Source organism: Colletotrichum scovillei (assembly GCF_011075155.1).
Source record: "Colletotrichum scovillei strain TJNH1 chromosome Unknown Contig00001, whole genome shotgun sequence".
In the NCBI taxonomy this organism is placed as follows: domain Eukaryota; kingdom Fungi; phylum Ascomycota; class Sordariomycetes; order Glomerellales; family Glomerellaceae; genus Colletotrichum; species Colletotrichum scovillei.
In genome coordinates, this window is record NW_023336259.1 from 4,485,049 (window position 1) to 4,507,169 (window position 22,121).

Consider the following 22,121-nt stretch of genomic DNA (forward strand, 5'->3'; position numbering starts at 1 on the left):
CAAAGAATCGCCGGATTTCCGGCGAAAGCCTACTCGATTCGTACGGTAGAGTTGCTAGACTCGACAGATTCAGCCCGACTCAGGCCCATGCCGTTTCGGCGGGTCAACACATATCCTTTGCACGATGATGAACGGATATGCTCGATGTTGCAAAACTAGCCAACCACGAGCTGCATCATTCTTGGCATGCTAATCAACGAAATCCCGGGAATGGCTATGCCAAATCCAAAGAGTGACAGGGCTTCTTCCCCATGGGGGATATCGTTAGCTCTCGGGCATCTTTCCCCAGAACCTCATGAGATGCTGCTCCCCGCACTCCGATTACATGCAAAATGATTGGGCAGGCCCGTGCCAAGGTTCGCGACGGTTTGCCATCTAGGAAGCTTGGACGTGTTGAAAGTATAAAGAGTTCATCAGAGAATGTTTAGATGGGCTTGTGCTCGGACAAACCTCTTGCCAGTCTTCAAGTCGTGTCACGAACTTGGAAGCTGCTACTTTGGTCAAGACAGCTGTGAATTAGCTCATCCTCTTGACTGTCTTTGTTAAACGTACTGAACCATCTTCTTCTCTCCACGAAGCACCAGCCATGTCCGACCTGGAAAAGCGAGCCTCTCGCAGTGGCTCTCAAAGCCAAGTTGAAGATGTGAACAACAACATTCTGGCTCAGGCTGATGCGCCTATCAACTACGACAGTGATGGCATCAAGGGAATTGTGCGCTCGCCATACGTGCTAGGTGCCGCGCTGCTTGCCTCTTTCGGCGGCTTCTCGTTTGGCTATGGTAAGGGCCCGGACTTTGTCTCTAAAGTGCGAGATCTCTGAACACCTTGCTGACACCCACAAGACCAGGGTGTCATCTCCATCATCCTCGTCATGCCACAGTTTCACGAGTGGTTTCCCGAGACTGCCCCAGGCGGCCCCAGATATGGCTTCTACACCGGCTTCATGACCGGCATGCTCGAGTTCGGAGCATTCATCGGCTGCCTTTTCCTCCCGTATCTCGCCGACAAGATCTCTCGCAAGTGGGCTCTGACTATTGCAACGTTCTTCTTCTGCGTAGGCGCCATCATCCAAACCGCTGCTCACAACTACGGAACACTTGTGGCGGGCCGCACCATTGGTGGCGTTGGAGTCGGAACTCTGGCAATGGGTGCGCCGCTCTACATCTCAGAAATTGCGCCCCCGAACCTTCGCGGCTCTCTCCTCGTACTCGAGTCTATCAGCATCGTGATCGGTGCCATCATTGCTTATTGGATCACATTTGCAACAAGGCACATGGATGGAGAATGGGCTTTCAGACTGCCTTTTGCTCTGCAAATGGCCCCGGCCCTGATGGTTGGTCTTGGAATCCACTTCTTCCCTTTCTCGCCTCGCTGGCTTGCCATGGTGGGTCGTGATGAAGACAGTCTGGGGTCTCTGACCAAATTGCGCCGTGTTCCACCAACAGACGAGCGTGTCCAGGCCGAGTGGAAAGGAATCCTGTCTGAAGTTCGCTTCCAGCAGGCCATGCTGGCTCGGGAGCACCCGAGCTCCAACGCTTTCACGGCAGAGTTGAACCAGTGGGCAGACCTGTTCAAGCCCAGATACCTGAAGCGCACAACTATTGCCCTTGGCATTCCATTTTTCCAACAGGTAATGATCCATGATGGGCGCTACCTGGTGTCATCGTACTGACAGCCATTTCAGTTCAGTGGGATCAACGCGTTTGTGTACTACGCGCCAACGTTCTTCGCCGCCTTGGGACAAAAGGGAGACATGCCCCTTATTCTCTCCGGCATGGTCAACATCTGCCAGCTTGTTGCCGGTATCCCCACGTTCCTTTTCCTAGATCAAGTTGGTCGCAGAAAGCTCGCCATTGGTGGTGGTTTTGCGATGGCTGTTCCCCACCTGATCATGGCTGGGGTTGTCGGCAAGTTCAGCTCGTCGTGGGATGAGCACCCCGCAATGGGCTGGTTCGGTGTCGCCCTCATCTGCAAGTTGATCTGGGTTCTTGATTGCAAACGACAATTGCTGACACGTTCTGCAGATATCTACGTTCTCTGCTACGCGACTTCGTAAGTTGATAACCGCGTTTCGACATCATACTCACGTGCTGACTTGGTGCTCCTTTAGTTACGGCCCTCTTGCCTGGACGTTGCCTGCCGAGGTCTTTCCTAACTCCAAACGCGCCAAGGGCGTTGGCGCTGCGACTGCCATGATCTGGCTGGCTAATTTCATCATCGGCGTCTGCGTACCGGAGATGGTCATTAAGCTTGGATGGGGCACCTATCTGTTCTTCGGATTGTTCTGTGTTGCTGCAGGTGTCTTTTCCTTCTTCTTGGTGCCCGAGACCGCCCACAAGTCTCTCGAACAGATTTCTGAGCTGTTTGGTGATAATAGCGTGGTCGAGGAGCAGGACATCCGCCGCCGCATCATCGAAGAAGTCTGGACCGACCCCAAGTACAACTCGGCCACTGTGTCCCGGGCTTGAGTTGAGGTCAATCGAAAGAATCATAATATAGCGATTTGATGAGAAATGTCTAGTGAAATATAATAAGACAAAAAGTATCCAGTGCAGCTATCACAACCTGAAGTAATTGTAGTGTCGTGCTGGGTGATCTTGCATCCGCGCGCTCCCCTGGCTCCATCTTGTCCAAGGCATGTTTTCTGTAGCCACTGTCTCGCGGGCGTCATTGTTCCACCTGTCCCCTCCACGAAATGAGGATTCGGCTGGCAGACAAAACAAAGGCGCGCTGCTCGTTCGGGGAACCTACGTGTACAACTCACTATACGCGTTTACGTATAGCCAGATGGTTGACTTCTGTCCAATCGAGCCTATTTGGCAGACTTTTACTGAAATGTAGAAGAGCGAAACCGACACTCATCCGTGGCGTCATGCACGGATACGGGCTGAGGGGAAACCCTAACAATTAACTTAGCACGCTTAGGTAGAAGAACATGAGAACAGCGTGAAGTAGGGCGAGTCAGAGCATGGATAGGCCGCTAACTAAGCCACGGCTAGGCCACATGCCGCTACTTTCGCCGAGTAATGTCCCTCTTTATATGCCCTCTACCGCCCCATCTCACTGAGCAGTCCATCGGCGAAATGCTACCAACCTGAGCGCCATCCTATGCATCCCATCTCCCCCTTCCCATCATCCTTCACTCCTCAATCTTAGCCATGGTCTGATTGTCCTACTCGGGGACGGGAAGGGATGGCTCCACCACAGCGACGCGAGCGGATTGTGCCCTGCGTGAAATGCAGAGGTAAGTAGGATTATTGCGGGATTGCGAGTTCGATGATTGGTGATTTTTCCGTCTTCATTATCGGATATAATACCGTCTTACACGCACCCCGAGTAAGCCGCGGGACGCGCGGGCTGAAATCCTCAACATCACCCCTTGTTTTGATTTTGGTGATGTCAAGTAAACGTCGAGAACTGATTTCGTCGGTTACTGGAATACAGAAAAACATCTTAGATGTAAGACAATATCCATTTTTCCCGTCCTTCGGACCTTGTCCTGAGTTGAGGTTTCACGGTTAAAGTATCTATTAACCGGTTGTATTAACCTCTCCTGGACTCTAGGCGACGGCGACATCCCATGCTCTCACTGCAAGAAGTCAGAGTCCCAGTGTACGCGAGTGAACAACAAGTTCAGGTTCAAAAGAGTAGTTACGACTGAGAAACGATTTTCCTTCGACGTCGATCAGCCTTGGTTACAGACGACCCCGGACACTTGTAAGACCGACCCTCTCCCTCTCCACTCGTTGACACATCTCAGCCCTAACAGAGACATGGCGACATTAAGTCCAGGCTCGACCTCTCGCTATTGTCGATGAATCCAGAATTCCATCAGAAGATACGCCCTCGAAACTGAAGCATGCATCAACAGCACCGATTTCCGATATCATTTCTCAAAATGGAGAAGCAAACAACCAACACGATGACCAGATTCACGACCAAATAACTGTTGCGGCGGAACTACTGCAGTCCATCTCACAAAGAGAACACAGTAATCCATCCGAGCCCATCGGCACGTCGAGAGTTCCATCCCATCAATCTCGACTTCGAACGAATCAGTCGCCCCCAAGAGGAGAAACAACCCCTGACGATATTCCTCAAATAGCGTTTGAAGATGCCATTGATCCCAATCTCGCTGCTACTCCAGCAGCCTCTTCTACGATAGACACCCCATACTCTGGATTTTCAGCTCCCAGCCCGTCGGTTCCACGGTCGATACCAGATGGATGGGGTCGAAGGACTCCCGACACTGGAGGCAGCAGATTGAGCGTACTCTCCCAGCAATGGCAACTACCTCTAGGAGATAACCGCGGACGATCATCTTCGGTATCGAGAAGCCTGGGTGGAGACTTGCATGTTGGTCTTCAAGAAGGTTGTCTTATTCGTTGCTTCATAGAACATTTGGCTGCAGCTGTAAGTTGGATACTCGATGCTGGACGAATTGGTCAGATACTTCTATCCCCTGACTTTGCTAACAGCTTCCATAGTTTGACACGACTGATAGGGACCGACACTACGTTACCGTAGTTCCGCAACGAGCTATGCATAACCCATTGCTGATGAACGCAATATGTACCGCATCGGCCAGGTTTCTCACACAGATCTGGTCAAAGAAGCCGCCAAATCAGGTTATAGAGTTTAATGGGATTCCTCTCCCGGATTTAGACAAAGAGTCGGCTATACACTATCACAGCAAGTCCATCTCCTATCTGATGGACACTTCGACTGATCCTGCAAACCCGTGTACGGACGATGCATTGACTGCTATTACGATTCTACGATATCATGAACAAGTAGACAGTAGGAGATTCGACAACCTTTTCAAGGCAGAACACTACTAAATGATCTTGATTTTATAGCGCATCTTACCGGAACCGATCACGAAACCTACATCAATGCTGTCCAAGCTGTCTTCCATGCTCAACAGGAGGAGACAATCGGACTCTTTAGCATCGTATATCACCCTCCCCGCGGTCTCGACATATATGCGCCGACTATGCCCTCTTTACGACATTCTGCAACTCTAATTGCCCTCCGCCAAGAAATATGGTCTGTTCTTCTCTATCGAAGGCCATTTCGATTACCCCTCTACGGAACCGAGGACTGCTCCTTGTTCGACCCCGATTCCGTTGCCGACGACTTCGACTGGGCGAATCGTATTCTGGTCTGGTGCGCATACGTCGTAAAGTTCTGCTTCGGTGCGAATTCCGAGGGCACTGTTGAGACTGAAGATCCGAAAGTACGAGCCGATCAATGGAAAGCCATCGAGGCCTTTCAGCATAACTGGGACACGCACCAGCCACCTCACTTCAAGCCCCTTGCCTACCAAGAGCGAAACCCGGAAAGGGGGGAGTACTTTCCCACAGTATGGCATGCCAATGATTGTCAGGTGCTGGCCCTCCAGCACATTGAACTCATGCGAATCGTCTTGGCTGTGCACGGAGCCAAGAACCAACGGCTAGGCATTGGCGCGCAAGCTGCAAACCAGGTACTGGAGGAGACTCTGAGGGAGTCGACCAGGAAGATTTGCGGTTTAGCTATATCAAATCGCAAGGATCAACCATCAATGGTCACAGCTGGAGTTGGTGTGTCATTGTGTGGGGAGTACTTCCGTGACGAGGGGGAACAGAAAGCTGTCGTCGGCTTCATGGATATGCTTGAGACAATGCATGCCTGGCCTACAAGCTCAGTGGTAGATGCTTTGAGAACGGCCTGGAGCACGCATACCAAGGCTTAAGGCAGGAAAAGTAACCGATTGATACAACTGAACATTGATGGCAAGCTCAAATAAGTGTTCTACTTCTACACTCTTTCTACTTTGACTCAACATCGCCTCTCCACTTCTTGAACTGCCGCGCGGGCAGCTTGATATTAAACATGTGGTCAATCTCCATGACGCTTCGTCCCTTCATCTCTGGCAAGAAGAACCAAGAAAGCAGGACTCCGAAAGCACACAACCCAACGTAAATGAAGCCCGTCTTTCCTCCCCAATTTCCTGCGTCCGGATTGTAGGCCAGAGGGAGGAGGAAGTTGATCAACACAGACGATCCTTGCTGGGCAACGCCACCAATACCCTGAGTTTTGGCTCTCAACCTCAACGAGCTCGTTTCGCCCATGATCGCATAGCCAGCAGGCCACGCGCCCATACCACAGACAATGATGATGGCGATGCACCCTCCGGCGGTGAAATACGCGACTGCAGGTCCTCGCCATATGCCAGAGATACCTACAGCGATCCAGAGTACGGTGGAGATTGACATGGAGATCAGTGTGACCTTTCTACGTCCGACTCTCGACAGAACCCACAGACCAACGCCATTTGCGAACGTGCCAGCAACGATGCCGCCGATCAGGATCATGAGACTGGTGCTCGACTTCATGCCGATGGTCTGCAAGAAGTAGCTTGACTTGGCAATCAGATCGAGACCAAACATCGCTGGGAGCAAGTTGGCCATGATGACAATCATCGTTCGTCGAGTATTGACGCCCTGGAAGCAGGTCAAGTACGTCGCTCCCGACGTAGCCTCCTTCTCTTCCGCAATGCTAGCCCGAACCTTCTCCAGGACCTTCAATGCATCCACTCTAGGTGCGTAGAGTTTGCGCGAGGACTCGAGAGCTCTGTCGGACTGCCCGCGTTCTTCGAGATATGCTGGACTTTCGGGGATGATGACCGAGAGAATAAAGGGAACAACTGCGAGAAGCCACTGGGAGCCAAAGGCGACGAGGTATCCGGTCCTGTTAGGTGCTTTGTTGACGAGGAAGACGACAATCGATCCCAGCAGTTGACCCAAGAGATTTCCCGTCGGCACCAAGCCCATGACCGAGGCGCGCAGAGACGTCGGCGCTGTCTCGGAGATGTACGTCATTGCGGTGACTTTGAGTATTCCAATGGCAATTCCTTGGACTGTCTTGCCGGCGAAGAAGAGGGCGCGCATGGTCTCGATGTCCGCGGGCAGGTAAGAGAAGAAAATGCCTGCGACGCCAACAGCGCAAATGATCGCACCTGTCCGTAAGCTCCAAATGCGCCCGACACGATCCTGATACCATCCTGCAAAGACGGAGCCGATGGCCATGCCGAGGGGAATCGCGGCCGACCACAGCGACACCCAGAGTGATGGAATAATCCATTTATCCTTGTAAAGTTCTCCATAATCGTGCTGGAAGGGCTCGACGGCGACGATGGAGCCGACAATTACCAACGCGTAACCCCATCCGATGACGACGATTGTCAGCGACAGGCAGTACGCTACGACCTTGGGGTACTGGCGAATGGCCTGGCCCAGCGGCAGGTCCTTTTCCTCCTCTGGCACATTGGTGACAGACGTGGTGCTGATTGACTTCATGAGAGGGTTCGTTGACTCGTCTCGGACGCGACTGGTTTCGCCTGGAGCAAGATCTCGTTCTCGTCCGCCCCTCGTCTCTGTTATGTAGGACGGAGAGGGCGACTCCGTCAACTCGATGTTGTTGGTCGTGATCGACCCCCTGTCGCCAGGGCTGATCTTATCATGAAAGGGGTTCATCGCTTAGCAAATATTTGCCAAAACTTTAAACGGGCGAATGGGGTAGACAGAATTAGGTATAGCTCCGCGCAGAGTAAAATGAGATTTGACAACGATTTGCTGTGTGTTCCCCCGGCACTTATTTGCGCAACCTTCTAGAGTGTGATTGTGCGTTGGTCGGCGAGAACAATGGTAAGAGGTGGTGTGATGCCTTTCCATTCGGGATTGCAGTCTTGTGATTTGAACAGACCGGGAGCTTTTAAGAAACCCAGAATTCTCTCTCTACGCCAACATGTCCATCTTCAACGTGTGCAATCTCGCAAACTACTCTCAACAAACACTGCGGTGGCATTGCTGTGAAGGATTGAAGACTAGGAGATGCCAAGGCGCAGCAGCACGGGTCAGCGACAACGAAGTCCCCAACGGATTCATCTACGACCGCCAAGCTGGAGTTGACGACGCTCTTGACTCTTCCAGCTAGCACGTAGAAACCCAGATCCTTCGACTGACAGTGGTCCAGATATCCAAGTACGCCCACTCAGTCGTCGTCCGCATAAAAAAATAAGCATTGTGGCATTCTAAGACGATGCGGGGGCGTGCGACAGCGCGGCGCAGCAACTGGCGCGTTCCTCTGCCGCTGCCATGCTGGACCGTCACGCAATGTGCACTTCTTCCGACGGGTACGGGAACGGGGACGGACTAGAATCTTAGATCCAACTTCCAAGGTCCACATGTTTGCTAGCTGCCGTTATTCTTCGATCCTTCTAGGCTCGAGCCAACGGTGTTACTCTGATTGGAAGCTCACTATGCGCCAATCTGCACCACCAGCCCCCTACGGACACGGATACGGGGAGCACGTCTAAGCCACATACATATTGACTACCGTCCCAAATGTACGCGAACACAGTCGATCAGAACAATGCATCGAGACAAAGGCGTCGTAATCCTATCTTTCACTCACAAGCCCGTAGGAAATCGGATTTGTTCCGCTGGCATTGACGGAGAATATCCATAATCCCGGATCACCGAAGGGTTAGAGGATTGGAACAGGATTCAACGACTTGGTCAACGAGATTCCATGTTTATATTCGACCCAGATCTGATTCAAGAGCTGAGCTTAGAATCATTAAGAATCGTTCTCTTGTCAAAAAGAGAATCCCGTATCAAAACACCCAAACATCTCAATTCTTCATGTCGATTTTGTTGAAGCACCGAACAAACACCACACCCTCAGCATGAGTTCTGTTCTCGAAGAGTCTGCAAGCATGGGTCCACACCCTCTCTGCTACATCGTTACACCAGTTGGGTGCATGGGGTATGGCCTTGACGAGGACGCTTGCGGCAAGGAACTAGCTCAACTCGTTCCCAGCGGCGTTCCAACGGCTATTATCCTAGATGCCGGATCAACTGATAGTGGCCCCGAGAAACTGGCACTTGGCACCATGACTTGCCCTCGTTCAGCCTACGTCAGAGACTTGACCAAGTTGCTGAAGCTCGTACATGACTTTCGAGTTCCATTGGTGTTCGGCTCTGCCGGCGGAGATGGCTCCGACGAACACGTGAAGTTGATGGAAGAAATCATTGAAGAAATTTGTGCAGAAGATAGCAACTCGTAAGTCCTGCCTTACCCTAAGCTACATTCCTTGGCTAATGAAACAAGGCAATACTCGTTCAAGACTGTCTCCATATTTTCTAGTATCGACAAATCCGTCATTCTCGAACGACTCGATGTTGGCGAGATCTCCGGATGTGGTGTTTGCGTGCCCCCATTAACGTCCAAAGATGTCCAAGATTCAACTCGTGTTGTGGCACAAATAGGCCCCGAGGCGTTCGTTGATGCCATGGAAGCCACACCCGACTTTGATATCATCATTGGCGGAAGGGCATACGATCCCGCTCCTTATGTTGCATACTCCATGTACCAGCTCAAACGTCAGAAACCAGGCATTACTCACGATCAAATTGAGTCAATACATGGCGGCTTTCTTCACATGGGCAAGATAATGGAATGTGGGGGGCTTTGTTCGACACCCAAGTCCCATGGCGCTGTTGCCACTGTCTACGAAAGTGGCATGTTCGACGTCAGACCAATCGCGCCCAGGTCACGCTGTACGCCGCTATCCGTAGCCGCGCACTCATTGTATGAGAACACGAGGCCTGACATCCTGCGAGGGCCCGGTGGTGCTCTTCATCTCGACCAGGCACACTATGAGCAGCTCAGCGATCAACGTACCGTCCGGGCACGTGGGGCGCGCTTTGTTTCGTCAATCGCTGATGGCAAACCATATCAGTTCAAGCTAGAAGCTGCACGCGTTCTTGGATACCGATCCATTGTTCTTGGGAGTGTCAAAGATCGTAAGTTGGAGTTGGATTGAGAGGAGCTGTTGTCCATATTCAACAGGCTTGCGGGACTGACAAAAAGCAGATATACTCATTGAGCAGTTGGACGACTTGCTCATTCTTGTCAAAGCCTACGTCAAGCAGCAACATAAGAATGTGTCCGGTGACTGGGATCTAGACTTCCACACTTATGGCAAAGGGCAGAGTACTTCCAGTGGTCCCGGGGAGATATTCATCGTCGCGGAAGCAATTGCTCCGACACAAGAACTTGCGACAAGTCTCGTATCGACCGCGAGAATTGCACTGATTGTAAGGATGACTCTATCACATACTCCTGATACTTTCTAACAGCAATACAGCATGGGCCATATGCGGGCCAAAAGGCTACGTCTGGCAACTTTGCTTTCGGGATTGCTGGGAAACTAGAGATTGAGACCGGCCCATGTGCCCAGTTCTCGATATACCATCTCATCGACCTCAAGCCGGGCGAAGAAAGGCTCTCGATTACATCAGAGAACCATGGAAACAGAAGCCTCCTCAGCTCTTCAGTTTCCATATTTGGAAAGGGCCAGGGAACAAGAAGTAATCAGCCTCTCCTGACGGACTCTGAGTCCAAGTCGATAGATGGGCCGATCACAAATGGCAAGAAAGCCCACGCGAGCCCGCGGGGTTCTCCTTCGAGTCCAAAGAACATCGCAGGTCACCCGAAGACCCTTTCGGACATCTCCCGAGTCCTTCGTTCGAAGAACGCGGGGCCTTACGAGATCACAATGGACGTCATCTTCGAGTCCGAGTGCACCTTCAGAGCGATTCGAGAGTCAGGAATACTATCTCCTATCAAGGTCGCCGAGGCTCTTGGCATTCCTGAGAGCGACATTGTTTGGACTGGATTCTTTGAACCGGCTCTGGCGTTCAAAGTAACAATACCTCGGTTCAGAGGGGGAAAGAAAGCTTCAGCCGGTAGCTTTATGGAGAATGATATTCATGGGTCGCAACAGCACTTGGGACTATCAGTTTTGAAACTGCCAGCAAATTTCGCAGTCGAGGAGAACTGATTCACAAGGTTGTATTTGAGGGACGTAGAACAGAGATTTTCTTGCATATAGACATAGAATACTAGGACATGATACACGAAGACTTATGCGGTCTATCGTGACCATGCTTCGGAATATGACGTTCCAGCGCGCAGCATATGGAGTGAGCATCAGGCCCAAAGCACTCTGGCCCAAGATCAATGATCCTCGCTTTCCGATTTGCCCATCCCTCACCATAATTAGCCGTCGCGTGATAAATGCAATAGACACGGGTTCGATCATGTGGATTTGGCAAGAAACTTGCGTGCCCCGGCCCGTACGGACCTCCGCAGCGCTTGTGACTGACCATAAGCGGCGTCGATCGCTTCGCCCATGCGCCTGGATCTAGAGGGTTCTGTCCTACGAGCGGCAGCAGGCCGAGCTTGTAGTCGCTAGTCCAGCTCCCGTCGGCGGAGTACACGATACCCCTGAAGACACCAGGAATATCGACCCATGTCGGGCCCTCGTTAACGCCCCGGCGGCCCTCATCGGGACGTTCCCATGAGAGCTCGGCCCTCGAGATACAAAGAAGTGTCTCTGTAATGGCTTCTTCCGGGGCACCAAGCTTAATTAGGAACAGGTCCTGCTGCGTGTCGGAATGATCCCCAAGAGGCCATCCGGACCAGCAGCAGTACAAATCGTGTCCATTGGGACTAAAGACTGTGGCGTCGATGGACCAGTGATCCGGCATGCCCTTGAGCGGACCTAGAAACTCCCACGCGGAGGCGTCCATCGGATCCTGGGACGACGATCGGAGGACCGTGGTCCGATGGCCCGGGTTCCCAACCCCGGGCGGCGCGCCACAGGTGTAGATATACCACCGACCCTTCAGGTAGTGCAGCTCTGGTGCCCAGATATTGACCGACCACGGAGTCCCCGGCGCCGGTTGCCAAACGACACTCTTGTGACAGTGGTGAAAGTTCTCGAGGGTATTGGAGCACCATATTTCGACGCGGTTGTCAAGAGTAAAGGTGAAGTAGAACTTGCCATTGCCGGCCACAATCCAAGGATCCGGCGTGTCGACATCGCAAATGGTTCGGTTGGACATGTTTTTCAAGCTTTTCGAATGGATTGCCAAGTTGATCAAGGGATTGTCTCAAGTGATGAGGTTCTTTGAGGTGTTTTCAAACTTATTTGTGGCGTGTTTAGAGAAATCAGACTCAACGGCTCAAGAGGCTGAAGCGTTGAAGACGCGGCGGTGCTTGGGCTGCGGGAACGTCACTTGTGTTTCAGCCAAAGTCATCTGATGTTGCGGCCTTGGAGTTGGAGATCAGCAGGGACAAGGTGAGTAATCCCAGTACTTGCGTCATTTCTCCGCATTATCTGCCCCGGGTTGATCAGCAAACTCAAGCCACCAGATGCTTGGAAAGCTGGGATGGGTTGAGTTCTGGTAGAGTTGAGACTCCTTTGAGGTTTGACATGTGCAAGTCAATGCGGATGACCTGCTTATGTGTTGAGAAAAGCAAACAGCTTTTATTATGCAGCACAAAGACACTGGTGAAGGCATTTCATCACAGATCCTGGCACTTCAATACACGAGTCATGACGGGAACGCCGCCATCGGGCAAGTCGGGTATGTCTGAATATGGACTTAGAAGACATGTGCACTGGAATTTCTGTCTAAAGGTGTCAAAGGGTGTACCTATGTCCATTGGGATCTGTCATGGTGCATCCGTTAATAATGCACTAGAGTCAATGCTCATCATCTCTTCAATCCCATGTCAGACCACAAACCCGTTGGTTTCCTTGGTGGAGACCATTCCCATGCATACGTTCAGGCTTCATTGCCGCATTCTCGGTTTGAGAATAATATGCTTGGTTGGGTTCGGTGAAATCTGAAACTTTGTCAGCGGTCTAGAAGCGACGCCCAGAATGATCCAATTCCGGAGTGGAGGCACACGGGAGGCACACGAATGAGAGGCACACACATATTGGCCATAGTGAACATCTCGATATCTCTCAGTCTCCCCTTCCTCAAGACTGATCTCGTAGTAAGCCAAGAGGTTAATGAGAAACATCTTGGCAATAGAGCACCCGGCCCAACGACCAGGACATGCATGTGAGGAATAACCAAAGTTTAGGTCGTCCTGTGTCGCTGAGCCCCAATCATATTTGTTGGCGCCGATTGACGTTGTCATTCCCTGCCGCAAGTCGTGGTACCGACTTCCGTTCCACCTCGAGGGATCTTCAAGTTTGGGGTTGGATAGGTGAGCAGCCGTCATTACCACCTCAAGTATCGTGCCTGCTGGTAGAACTACCCCATTGGGAAGTATCTGCGTTTTGTGGATCTTCTTCATCAGATTGGCTAAGATTCCAGAATGGGAGTCAGTAAGCTGATTGTTATCGCTCTGCTATCAGGACTTCCTTTGGGGAAAGTAGTGATGGGTGGTAAACTTGGTAGATGATGCAAAGTTTGAAGACTCACAGGCTGCGGTTGCATGGTGTTTATGGGTCTCCTTGCAGAAGCTATCGAGCAAGGACAGGCCGTGAAGATTGTTTCGCGAGAACCCCCAATGCTCGGGACGGTCTCCAAGGACACCATATGCCTCCTTGAGCACGAGGTCAACATAGTTGGGCCGGAAGGCGAACTCGTACACAACTTGCGTAGTCGACAGTCCAGGAGAGACGACAAACGTAAAGACGAAGCCAATCAAGATATTGGTAAGGTATGTGTAGTCACGTCTCCTCTCGGCCGGCGCCATGCGGATCAGTTCCTCAAGCCACTCATTGTCCAGGGAGCTCTTCGCATGCCCCTGCTCTAACGCCTGCAAACATTGTTCAAAAAGAGGTGCGAAGAATGCTGAGGCTTGCTCGAGTTGCGCGTTGACTCGGCGGACGTCGTTCGAAAAGGCGGCAAAAATTCGGGCCATTATAGGTCGTTGAGCCTTCAGTGCTTTCATTACAGATATCAATGTTGTGCAGTACGTTTCGAAGATATTCACCACCTCGGGCTTGAAGCTATTCCCCATTATGACCCTCCATATTGCGCGCGAGTAAATGAGCAGAATTCGCGGTTGCATGATGACACGCGTAGGTGCTGTACGAGATCAACGTTAGCAAGACTCTTGCTTTGAGAGATACGCGGCGGGTAACCGGGAAGGTAACTGAGTGAGAAGCCCATCACCTTTTGAACCACGGGATGGCGGATCGAAAGCACTGCATATACCCTCATCCAACGCCGTGGATATGACATCGAGATAACAATCTTTAGTTACACGCTATCGTTAGTTTACAGCAACCGCAATCACGAAGGTAAGTGGTGCGAGACGCACCAAACCCGGATATGCGCGAGGCAACGTAGCGGTAGAAAAAGGGGTCCTCGAATGGTGCTCCGTGTAAATCGCACAAGAAGAACTGGACAATCTTAGCTACAATCACTCGACGGTTACGCCTTCGTGAACAAACCTCCTTACGAGCGGGCGCCACCTCCTCGTCGGTCTTCTTGCATAATGCGAGCCAATGTTCTGGCGCAATCAGAACCAAATCGGATCCATCGAGAGCCGTCACTCGAAATACACCGCTCTCCACCTGCTTGAAGCCCTTCTCAATGATTTCAACGCCATTAGCGGCAAAGTCCTGCCTGCTGGCGAACCAGGACCTTGAGCTGGCGATTTTGGGTATTGGTATCTCCGCGGTGGCCCGGTCCATGACCATCGGGAGGATTGTGACGAGAACCACCACAACAGCCAACGCTGAGTAAGGGGACAGGAGGCTGGCCAGTTGCGGGAACCAGTGCAGTGGGAGAGTGGTAGAGTCCATTTCGACAAAGACCTCCTCAATACGACGATTTCAAGAATACGACTTGGGAAAGAGCTGAAGTGCTGGTGTGCTGGTGTGCCGGACGAAGGAGAAATGGCGGAATGAGAGGCCAGTTGCCGGAAGATGTGTCGGTCTGTTTCTTACATGCGCGCAGAATACAGATAAATGTGTAAAAAGAAGGCAGACACACAAAAGCCCGGGCAATTAGCTTTGCCGATGCCTACAGCTTGTGTACATCTCTCCCCGGAGCTGTGAGTAGCCGAACGTGAAAGTGTGGGCTAGGAAGTATAAGCATTTCAGGCAAAGTATGGCGGATCGTCCGATGTGAGATTCTATCCATCCATGTCTGGCGGCTAATACTCCCCGGATTCCTCGTAAACCTTCATGCTCGTGTCCGAGGCGGACCGTCCGACCACGTTGTCCTGAGGTTATTCGAAGGAGGATTTTGGAGCTCGGGCTTGCAACAATTTGCTTCCAGAAACGACAAGCTCGGGATGGTGGTGTATCCACCACAATCTTGTCCAACTTAGTAATTTGCCAATTGTCTCGAGGCAAAACTCCGATCTTGAATCATCGTTATGTGCCATGTTGCTTGAAACGAGTGGGGGTTGATGTCTCAAGCATCAATACGGTAATGTGCGCGCCTGAGGGGTGATTCGTCTGGTCCAAGCATGGCGTGAGAGACATTTCTGACCCGACGTATATGTAGTTTCGAATGCTGGTGGTGCTTGTGCGGTGGAATCCCCAACTAAAGGAGATTTCGCAGGAACCCAACACGACGGGGGCTCACCATTAGTTGACGTGGAAACTGCACGATTATTTCGTCTGTTGGACAGCTTTGCCATTATGAGCAATGACTGTTTCACCGCTCGCAAAGCAATGAGGGACTTCCACGGTCTGGCAATGAGCGAACGGGCATCTCAGATAGCATCTGTTGCATGAAGTAGATAATTTGCGCACTGCAATACCATTGGGTCTCCACGATTGACGACATCACCAGTGAGAGTTCGAAAGATGAATCAGGAGATTGCGTATTGGTCTATTCATAGCCAAAAGTACGTGGTAATAAACACTATGGTATCGTTGCTTTAGTTCTCCTCTACCTCCGATAGTACTGATTATGAGCATGTAGCGATGCTCCGGGTGATGTGTCAATCTTTTACAATAGCACAAAGGCAACTGATGCTGGGCCCCGTTCAAAGCCCGTTGCTAGCACAGCCAAAAGGCTTGCCGACGGTGCCCGCTCTAAACTCTTCAATGATGCCTTCGACACTGGCGTATGTGCCGGCAGTGAGGAACAAAAGACCGGTGAGAATAATGATGATGTTGAGACCCATCGTCGCAAGATCGGCAAGTTTTCCAGGCTTGGGGACGCCGGCGCGATTATCGGCGCCTCGCATGCGGAAGTAGGCGACGCCCCAGAAGATGAAGCCGAAGAATGAATCGAACAGAGACGACATGAGTGAAAGGACTGGTTCTAGTTAGCAAAGCTCCTGTGTTGTTGTTGCAATAAAACTCACGGGAAGAGAAGAAGGGGATAAGTTCGGCAATCAAGAATGCCAAAAGCCACAAGGCAAGGAGAATGGTGGCCCAAGAACCCCAGCCGACAATGGTGTGCTCGTGCAAGTGCTTGGTGCCCTTGAAGAGACGGAAGAAGAGAAATCTAGCCGAAACGCTGGCGTACAAGACACCGAGGAAGACGAGAGTCGGGATCATGAAGGAGAAGGAAACCTTCTTATAGACTTCCTCGAGGGAGCCAAAGGCGGGTGCAGTCATGTATTGGTTTCCGACGAAGGCGTAGACGACAGCTCCGACAATGCTGAAGACGATGATCTCGCCAATGGTGACAGCCCAGAGGGCCTTGGGGAAGTCCCTGGACCTTACTTAGCATATATGTTAAAAACAGTATGATTGTAGACTTACCTCGGATCCTTCATCTCCGCAATGAAACTGGGCAACGTAATTTGGCCGATGAAGGTGTAGCTGATGTTCAGGAATGCATTCATTCCGGAGACAAAAGTCGTGGCAGCAATGGGGATGGCCGTGACAATCGGGGCGCCTCCAGTCTTTGTTGTGCCTGTAGTCTCGTCGACATACGTTGATCGGGGGTCGTAGCCGGCGGGATGCGCCTGGATGCCGGCGAAGATGGTCGCCAGAAGCACTGAGATGAAGGTGAAGGCAGCGGAGGCGGTTCCGGCTTTCGAAAGGGCGTCAAAAGTGCGAGGCAGCGAGCAGAGCCAGCAGATGATGGTGACGACAATGGAGAAGACGACGGTTCTGCAGACGACGGGATCGGATTCGGTCATTGTGTTGAGATACTTGGCGCCAACGAGCACGTGTAGAGCCTGAATGAACTACGCGCCTAGTGTTAGCAATGCGCCCTTGTTGTCGACGGGGAGAAGAGGCATACAGTGTTGTTCAGAATGAACATGACAGCCGTAGCGTACCAGGCCCATGTCTTTCCCCAGAACAGCATCTGGCCGATATCGCAGACGTCGCGAACTTCGGGGTGTCTCATGCAGAATTGCCAAAGGACCAAAGATCTATATGGGCAATTAGTATTATGTCGAGGCGAGCTGGGCGAGGGAGTCGGAACTTACGTGTAGAGCACAACGAGCGCGATGACGGCAGTGAGGATCAATCCGGGCACCAGTCCAAGAATACTATACGACCACGGGAAACTCATAATGGCCTTTGGTCGGTCAGCACGATGCGCCACGCGCTACATCTCCCCCAAGACGGAAACTCACCAGACAAATGTACTCGGAAAACAGCAGGCCGGCCGTCTTTTGCCAGCTGCACGTCCTGTACTTGATCGCATGGCTGTTCTCCTCGGCAAGCTGCTTGGTCAAGATGGCATCGGCGCTGTCTTCGCTGTCGGAGCCCTCTCCGACACCCTCCTTGCGAGGCGCAATCCGCGGGCCGACCTTTGTGTTGCGGCCGCCGAACCAGGCGCTGAAGCCGGAGGAGCCGCCCGTCTCGGCATCGGCGTGGGCAAAGGCGAGCTCGGAGGAGCCCTTGTCGTTGGACGTGGGCTCGGGTTGGCGAAGGTCTTTATCCATGGCGCGCCAATTGAGTCGCGGCGATGCGCCGGGTGACACTGGGAAATGGAGGGGTAGAGGCGACGGAGTTTCGCGATGCGGGTGGGTGATGATATCGATGGCAATGGCGTAATGGTATACTGGTGTGACGATATGGTGGGACGGATCACGGACGCTCAAGTGGCAGAGCGGCGGATGAAGAAGAGAAGAGACGGAGGTGTAGGAGAGGAGGAGGGACGAGGCGCAGGGACGAGGACAAGAAGGAGGAAGAGTTCGGAACAGACTCCAGGCACAGGATGACGGAGAGCATGCGCGAGCACGTAGGACGTGCGAGTTTTAAGGGTACGAGGAGAAGGAGGAAGAGGCAAAGAGCTACGAGCTACTTGTGAAGAGGAAAAAGATCAGCTTAGCCAGGCGTCAGCAGTATGATCCCGGCAGTTGGGAAGAGAGATGCGACATGGCAAGGTGACATGGGAAGTTGGGAACGGCCGAACAAGGGCTGGAGCCACGGACGCGGGTTCCTTGCGAACCAGGAGTGCAAACTGGGCCGGAGGAAGCGATGGGAGGAACTCGTTGCATGCGACTTGCAGGAGACTGCAGCAGGTAGATCGAGTATGTGCAGACAACAGCAACCGAGAAGGGTGTGCGGATGGCGTTATCCCTAGAGAGCGTGAGAGAGCAGAGGGATTTCGCCTGGTCAAAGATGATGGCGATACCTCAAGAGGCACCACAGAGCAGGTGAATTGCCATGTCACTTTTGCCAGTCGTTCGACACATTTCGACCATGGCAAAGTTGCTTGAATACGTCCGCCAGATGTTACGATACCCGCCAGCGGACATCCTCCAGTCAGAAACCAGCCAATGCAGCCAGGAAATGTGAAAGCATGCAGAGAGGAACAAGGGGAGGAGAAGGGTCTCCCCCGGTGCGTGGGTGGAACTCGAGTTCCGCCCCGGTCAGAGATTTCAGAGCCTCTCAAAGCTCTCGAGAAGCAGAGACGTCGAAAGGGATCACAATCCGGCCCAGGCTCGCGGAGCACGTCATTGCAAGATATGGGGAAGACGTCCAACTACAGGCGGCGCTTCTCTCAAAAGGGAACTGGATGGATCGCGGATGGCTTCGCGGCTGGGAAAGACTGTTGGAGTCTTGGAGGTAGGTACCTAGCCGTGCTAGGTTATTGTCTACCTTGCCAGTATCTGCAGTAGGGCATCTGTGAGGAGGCGAGCTTGTTGCTATCCCCGTCAATATGTCGTTCAAGAGATGGCATTGGACACTTGGAGACCAGTCTAAACCCTCTAGCGGGTCGAGTAGAACGAACGTTTCTTACGACCGCGGCGCCGCCGGGCACCGGTTCAGTCCTTGCGAGACTCAATGTCGTTGAAGAGCCAATTGAGTTCCTGGGGGCGACACCAGCGATCGACAAGAGACAAGCAAAAATGCCAAAAAGGACGAGCAAAAGACAAGCAACGACAAGCATCGGAAGATGCGCCACCAGAAAAGCTTGCTCGAGCTAGTGACGTCGTCCCCGGTCAGCCCCCCGCCAGTCCCCCCCTCCAGTCCTGATGAAGTGACGCTGCCGTCCGTTAATAGACTAACAGACTAGTAGGGCTTGTTGGTGGGTGCGTGTTTGCTCGGAGGATTTGTGCCAGTGCCAAGCAGCGAGCGGCCCTCTGAGCGGGAAACAAAAAGTCCAAGAGATTGTCAAGAGATGGCCAAGAGATGAGGCACTTGCTCGGCAAGCGGGAACAACAAGCTTGGCAGGGCGAGGAATGATGAGTGAGACGGATGTCTGGCTGATGATCTGATATGTGAGACTCTCCTCAACAGTCATCCTTCTGTTTGTTTCCTGTGAGACCAAAGCATTGAGTTATGACCGAATGAACCTTGAACATCAACACTGAGCGACCAGTCGATATTTACTCACTCGGTCCGAGTCAGAGCTTGAAAGCATGGAGAGCACTGAGAGTTTGGCCTCGAGACTGGGGGACGCCCCGACGCTCACACCTCCAGAGGACCAGAGCAGAGTCCAAGGCTCCAACGGTGGTGTCCCCCGCCGTCCCTCTGGTTCTGCATTAGCTCGTCAGCATTCCCAGGATGCTGCATGCAACGAGCAGGGTGGGCGGGAGGTGGTGGCACCGTCGGGCCACATCCGTGCCGTCCTCGACTTTTGCTGGACACCTGGAGCAAACTGTACATACTGTATCAGTCTACCTTTGGTTTGTGCTGCCTGTACTCTTGGCTATGAGACGCAAAGACCGTGACGTTGTATGTACCCGTTCTCCGTAGGTGCAGTAATGATCAAGAGTTTACAAGAGTTAAACACTTTGGACAAGTTGATCAAGGGCCAAAGAGCCCGAGTCTTCAGCCAAGAAGAGAACCACAATGACACATGGAAACTGTAGCAGCGTGGGATGCTTACAGTTTGTGTTCCTTTTGATATTCCAGTCATAGTCCCCGTAACTGAACCTTGTCTTCAGCTGAGGTTGGGATACGGCTGCCACCCGCCCAGGAACCGTGGAGGCCATGGGTCGAGATTCAAAATTGCGCCATCGGCTTTTGAAATTGCATCAACCTGCAGAGGAAACGTAAAACGTAATACTGAAATGTCTAAGAAATATCCGTACTCCGTCTGTATTCATGAGTCTTTTCTTGGTGACCCGAACCGGCGGATTCCCGACCGGTCGAGGCCCGCGGGCAGCTGCCGAAATGCAGGGTTCTGTTATTGCCCCGAAGTCTTGTTGCTGCGTGCTATACTATTGTGATGCTGATTGAAATGCTATACGAGGTTCGAATGCGATGAAAGATCCCCTTGCGCCGTCCGCCATGCAATGAGTGCAAGTAAAAACAATATAGGCCTAGCAGCTAATGATCACTCGATCACCACTTGGCAGGCACTCCAAAAGTAGTCCTGAGCAAAGTCTGATCAACTCGCCAGACTCAAACAGTCGTCTCGTCCCAGTCAACCCATCTCCGAATCACATCGTCCACCGCGCCAATGCCCTTCTTGGACGTCTGCACCTCAAACCACTCGCGGTGCACCGAGGTGCATCCGGCACACGTTATGGGCCCGGCATGCAGTCCCATGCCCGACAGCTCAATGTGAATGAGCCGCTCGACGCGGTGCACATGCGGCGTCATGCGCGGTTGTTGTCCCGATGCTGCGCTCGCTCCCGGTATGTACGGGTAGTACCGCAGGACCTCAATCTCGTAGGAACACTGCTTTGTCCACTGTTGCATCCTGCGCTGGACGTTCTGCGCCCTTCCAATCTTGATGAGCATCTTATTGTCTCCCGATGCGCCGCCGTTGGCGTTTGCAAAGGCCGATACCACGTCGCTAGACCGTCGGTTGCGTCCCACGCCCCGGGCTGGCGAAGGCGGTGCAAGCAGGGATCTCGCTTCCTGCACGGGGGCCGCCTCCTTTTTGGTTGTCGGGGTGATCCAAAACATGTAGATGTAGCCCGCTTCTTCAGAGTTGCCGTACGGCCTCGCCAACTCCGCCATGAGCGCCGATGCTGTCTGGGGGTCGGTCGATGGAGGGATGAGAGATAGGTACTGCGCTGTCTGGGACGTCGAGAGCGGTTGAGGGGACGCTTGCTGAGAGCTCTTTCGGGAGTGGCTCGACGTGCTCGGTCGCGGGCGCGAGTTCGAAGGGGCCAGGAGCTGGCTTGAGGGCCGGGGCATGGCCGCGGAGCCGCCGTTCTGCACCGGTCGCGGCTGGGGCCGAGGGGCGGGCTGGGATTCCTGGACTTCGTCGATGGGGATGCTGAAGCAGCAGCAAAGGTGCAGTTCCTTGCGCTCCTTTTGCGGCGGACGTGTATATGCCGACGGCGGCTTCGAGGCGCTCGTGGTTTGCGTCCCACTACCGCCGCTGAGCCGACCTCCCTGTGGTCGTTTCTGTTTCTTGGTTGGGTTGGAGCCTACATCCACCAGGCCAAGACGGTCCGCGAGGGTGTCGATGCTCGTTCGCTCTTCCAGGATGGGTCTGCCGGACAGCCTAGGGCCGGGACTCGACTGTGCAGAGCGGCTTGCGGCCTGGTCTTTGTGGTGGTGGCAGTAGAGCGACTCCTCCTTGACCGTTGGCGAAAGCATCTTGCCCCTCGCAGGCGTGACTGAGTTGCGGCATAGGTTTCCCGCGCCTGTGAGGCCCTTGCAGGTTGTCTTTGGATTTTTAGAGTCTGACCGCTCGAGGCGCTCCTCGGGTGTGTTTGCAATGTATCCCATTGTTTCCTCCCTTCCGAGTCAAACAAAGTTATTGTTCGTCGTTGTTGTTTTCTTCGTAGTTCAAAATTCGTGAATGTCTTCGTCTATAGTAGCCGAAGCGCCAGGGAAGATGCGAAGGATGGAAAGCTCGAATGCGATAGCGGCAGCGGGCAAAGGTCGCGTGAAAATGAAGGTAAAGACTTGCCAAGAG

The 22,121-nt window shown here is 52.8% G+C and overlaps 7 protein-coding genes across 7 annotated transcripts; 2 read left to right on the plus strand and 5 right to left on the minus strand.

Moving 5' to 3' along the window:
- Nucleotides 1–586: 586 nt before the first annotated feature.
- Nucleotides 587–5,737, plus strand: HER10_EVM0002989 (MFS monosaccharide transporter; the record flags this gene model as incomplete). Its single annotated transcript, XM_035472680.1, has 9 exons — nucleotides 587–779; nucleotides 843–1,630; nucleotides 1,685–1,984; nucleotides 2,058–2,455; nucleotides 3,416–3,459; nucleotides 3,565–3,717; nucleotides 3,788–4,486; nucleotides 4,528–4,800; nucleotides 4,860–5,737. The coding sequence occupies 9 exons, from the start codon at nucleotides 587–589 to the stop codon at nucleotides 5,735–5,737; spliced, it is 3,726 nt and encodes a 1,241-aa protein (XP_035338140.1).
- A 76-nt stretch (nucleotides 5,738–5,813) lies between these two features.
- HER10_EVM0011560 (uncharacterized protein) lies at nucleotides 5,814–7,668 on the minus strand (the record flags this gene model as incomplete). The annotated part of the gene is made up of 1 exon (XM_035480988.1): nucleotides 5,814–7,668. Exon 1 carries the CDS (start codon nucleotides 7,518–7,520, stop codon nucleotides 5,814–5,816), a length of 1,707 nt encoding a protein of 568 aa, XP_035338934.1. The 5' UTR covers nucleotides 7,521–7,668.
- A 1,066-nt stretch (nucleotides 7,669–8,734) lies between these two features.
- Nucleotides 8,735–10,894, plus strand: HER10_EVM0006750 (uncharacterized protein; the record flags this gene model as incomplete). The annotated part of the gene is made up of 4 exons (XM_035476327.1): nucleotides 8,735–9,111; nucleotides 9,160–9,854; nucleotides 9,925–10,148; nucleotides 10,199–10,894. The coding sequence occupies 4 exons, from the start codon at nucleotides 8,735–8,737 to the stop codon at nucleotides 10,892–10,894; spliced, it is 1,992 nt and encodes a 663-aa protein (XP_035338486.1).
- A 61-nt stretch (nucleotides 10,895–10,955) lies between these two features.
- HER10_EVM0009755 (alpha-L-arabinofuranosidase II) lies at nucleotides 10,956–12,088 on the minus strand (the record flags this gene model as incomplete). The annotated part of the gene is made up of 1 exon (XM_035479231.1): nucleotides 10,956–12,088. The coding sequence occupies exon 1, from the start codon at nucleotides 11,958–11,960 to the stop codon at nucleotides 10,956–10,958; it is 1,005 nt and encodes a 334-aa protein (XP_035338775.1). The 5' UTR covers nucleotides 11,961–12,088.
- Nucleotides 12,089–12,693: 605 nt separating this feature from the next.
- Nucleotides 12,694–15,590, minus strand: HER10_EVM0000715 (cytochrome P450; the record flags this gene model as incomplete). Its single annotated transcript, XM_035470484.1, has 5 exons — nucleotides 12,694–12,747; nucleotides 12,841–13,217; nucleotides 13,338–13,949; nucleotides 14,037–14,117; nucleotides 15,566–15,590. The coding sequence occupies 5 exons, from the start codon at nucleotides 15,588–15,590 to the stop codon at nucleotides 12,694–12,696; spliced, it is 1,149 nt and encodes a 382-aa protein (XP_035337924.1).
- A 17-nt stretch (nucleotides 15,591–15,607) lies between these two features.
- On the minus strand, nucleotides 15,608–18,458 carry HER10_EVM0002418 (transmembrane amino acid transporter). Its single transcript, XM_035472131.1, has 6 exons — nucleotides 17,422–18,458; nucleotides 17,272–17,363; nucleotides 17,082–17,214; nucleotides 16,595–17,025; nucleotides 16,192–16,544; nucleotides 15,608–16,142 (listed from the first exon to the last, which is right to left on the minus strand). The coding sequence occupies exons 1-6, from the start codon at nucleotides 17,731–17,733 to the stop codon at nucleotides 15,868–15,870; spliced, it is 1,596 nt and encodes a 531-aa protein (XP_035338081.1). The 5' UTR covers nucleotides 17,734–18,458; the 3' UTR covers nucleotides 15,608–15,867.
- Nucleotides 18,459–20,647: 2,189 nt separating this feature from the next.
- Nucleotides 20,648–21,211, minus strand: HER10_EVM0009944 (uncharacterized protein; the record flags this gene model as incomplete). Its single annotated transcript, XM_035479415.1, has 2 exons — nucleotides 20,648–20,989; nucleotides 21,068–21,211. 2 exons carry the CDS (start codon nucleotides 21,209–21,211, stop codon nucleotides 20,648–20,650), a joined length of 486 nt encoding a protein of 161 aa, XP_035338790.1.
- Nucleotides 21,212–22,121: the final 910 nt, after the last annotated feature.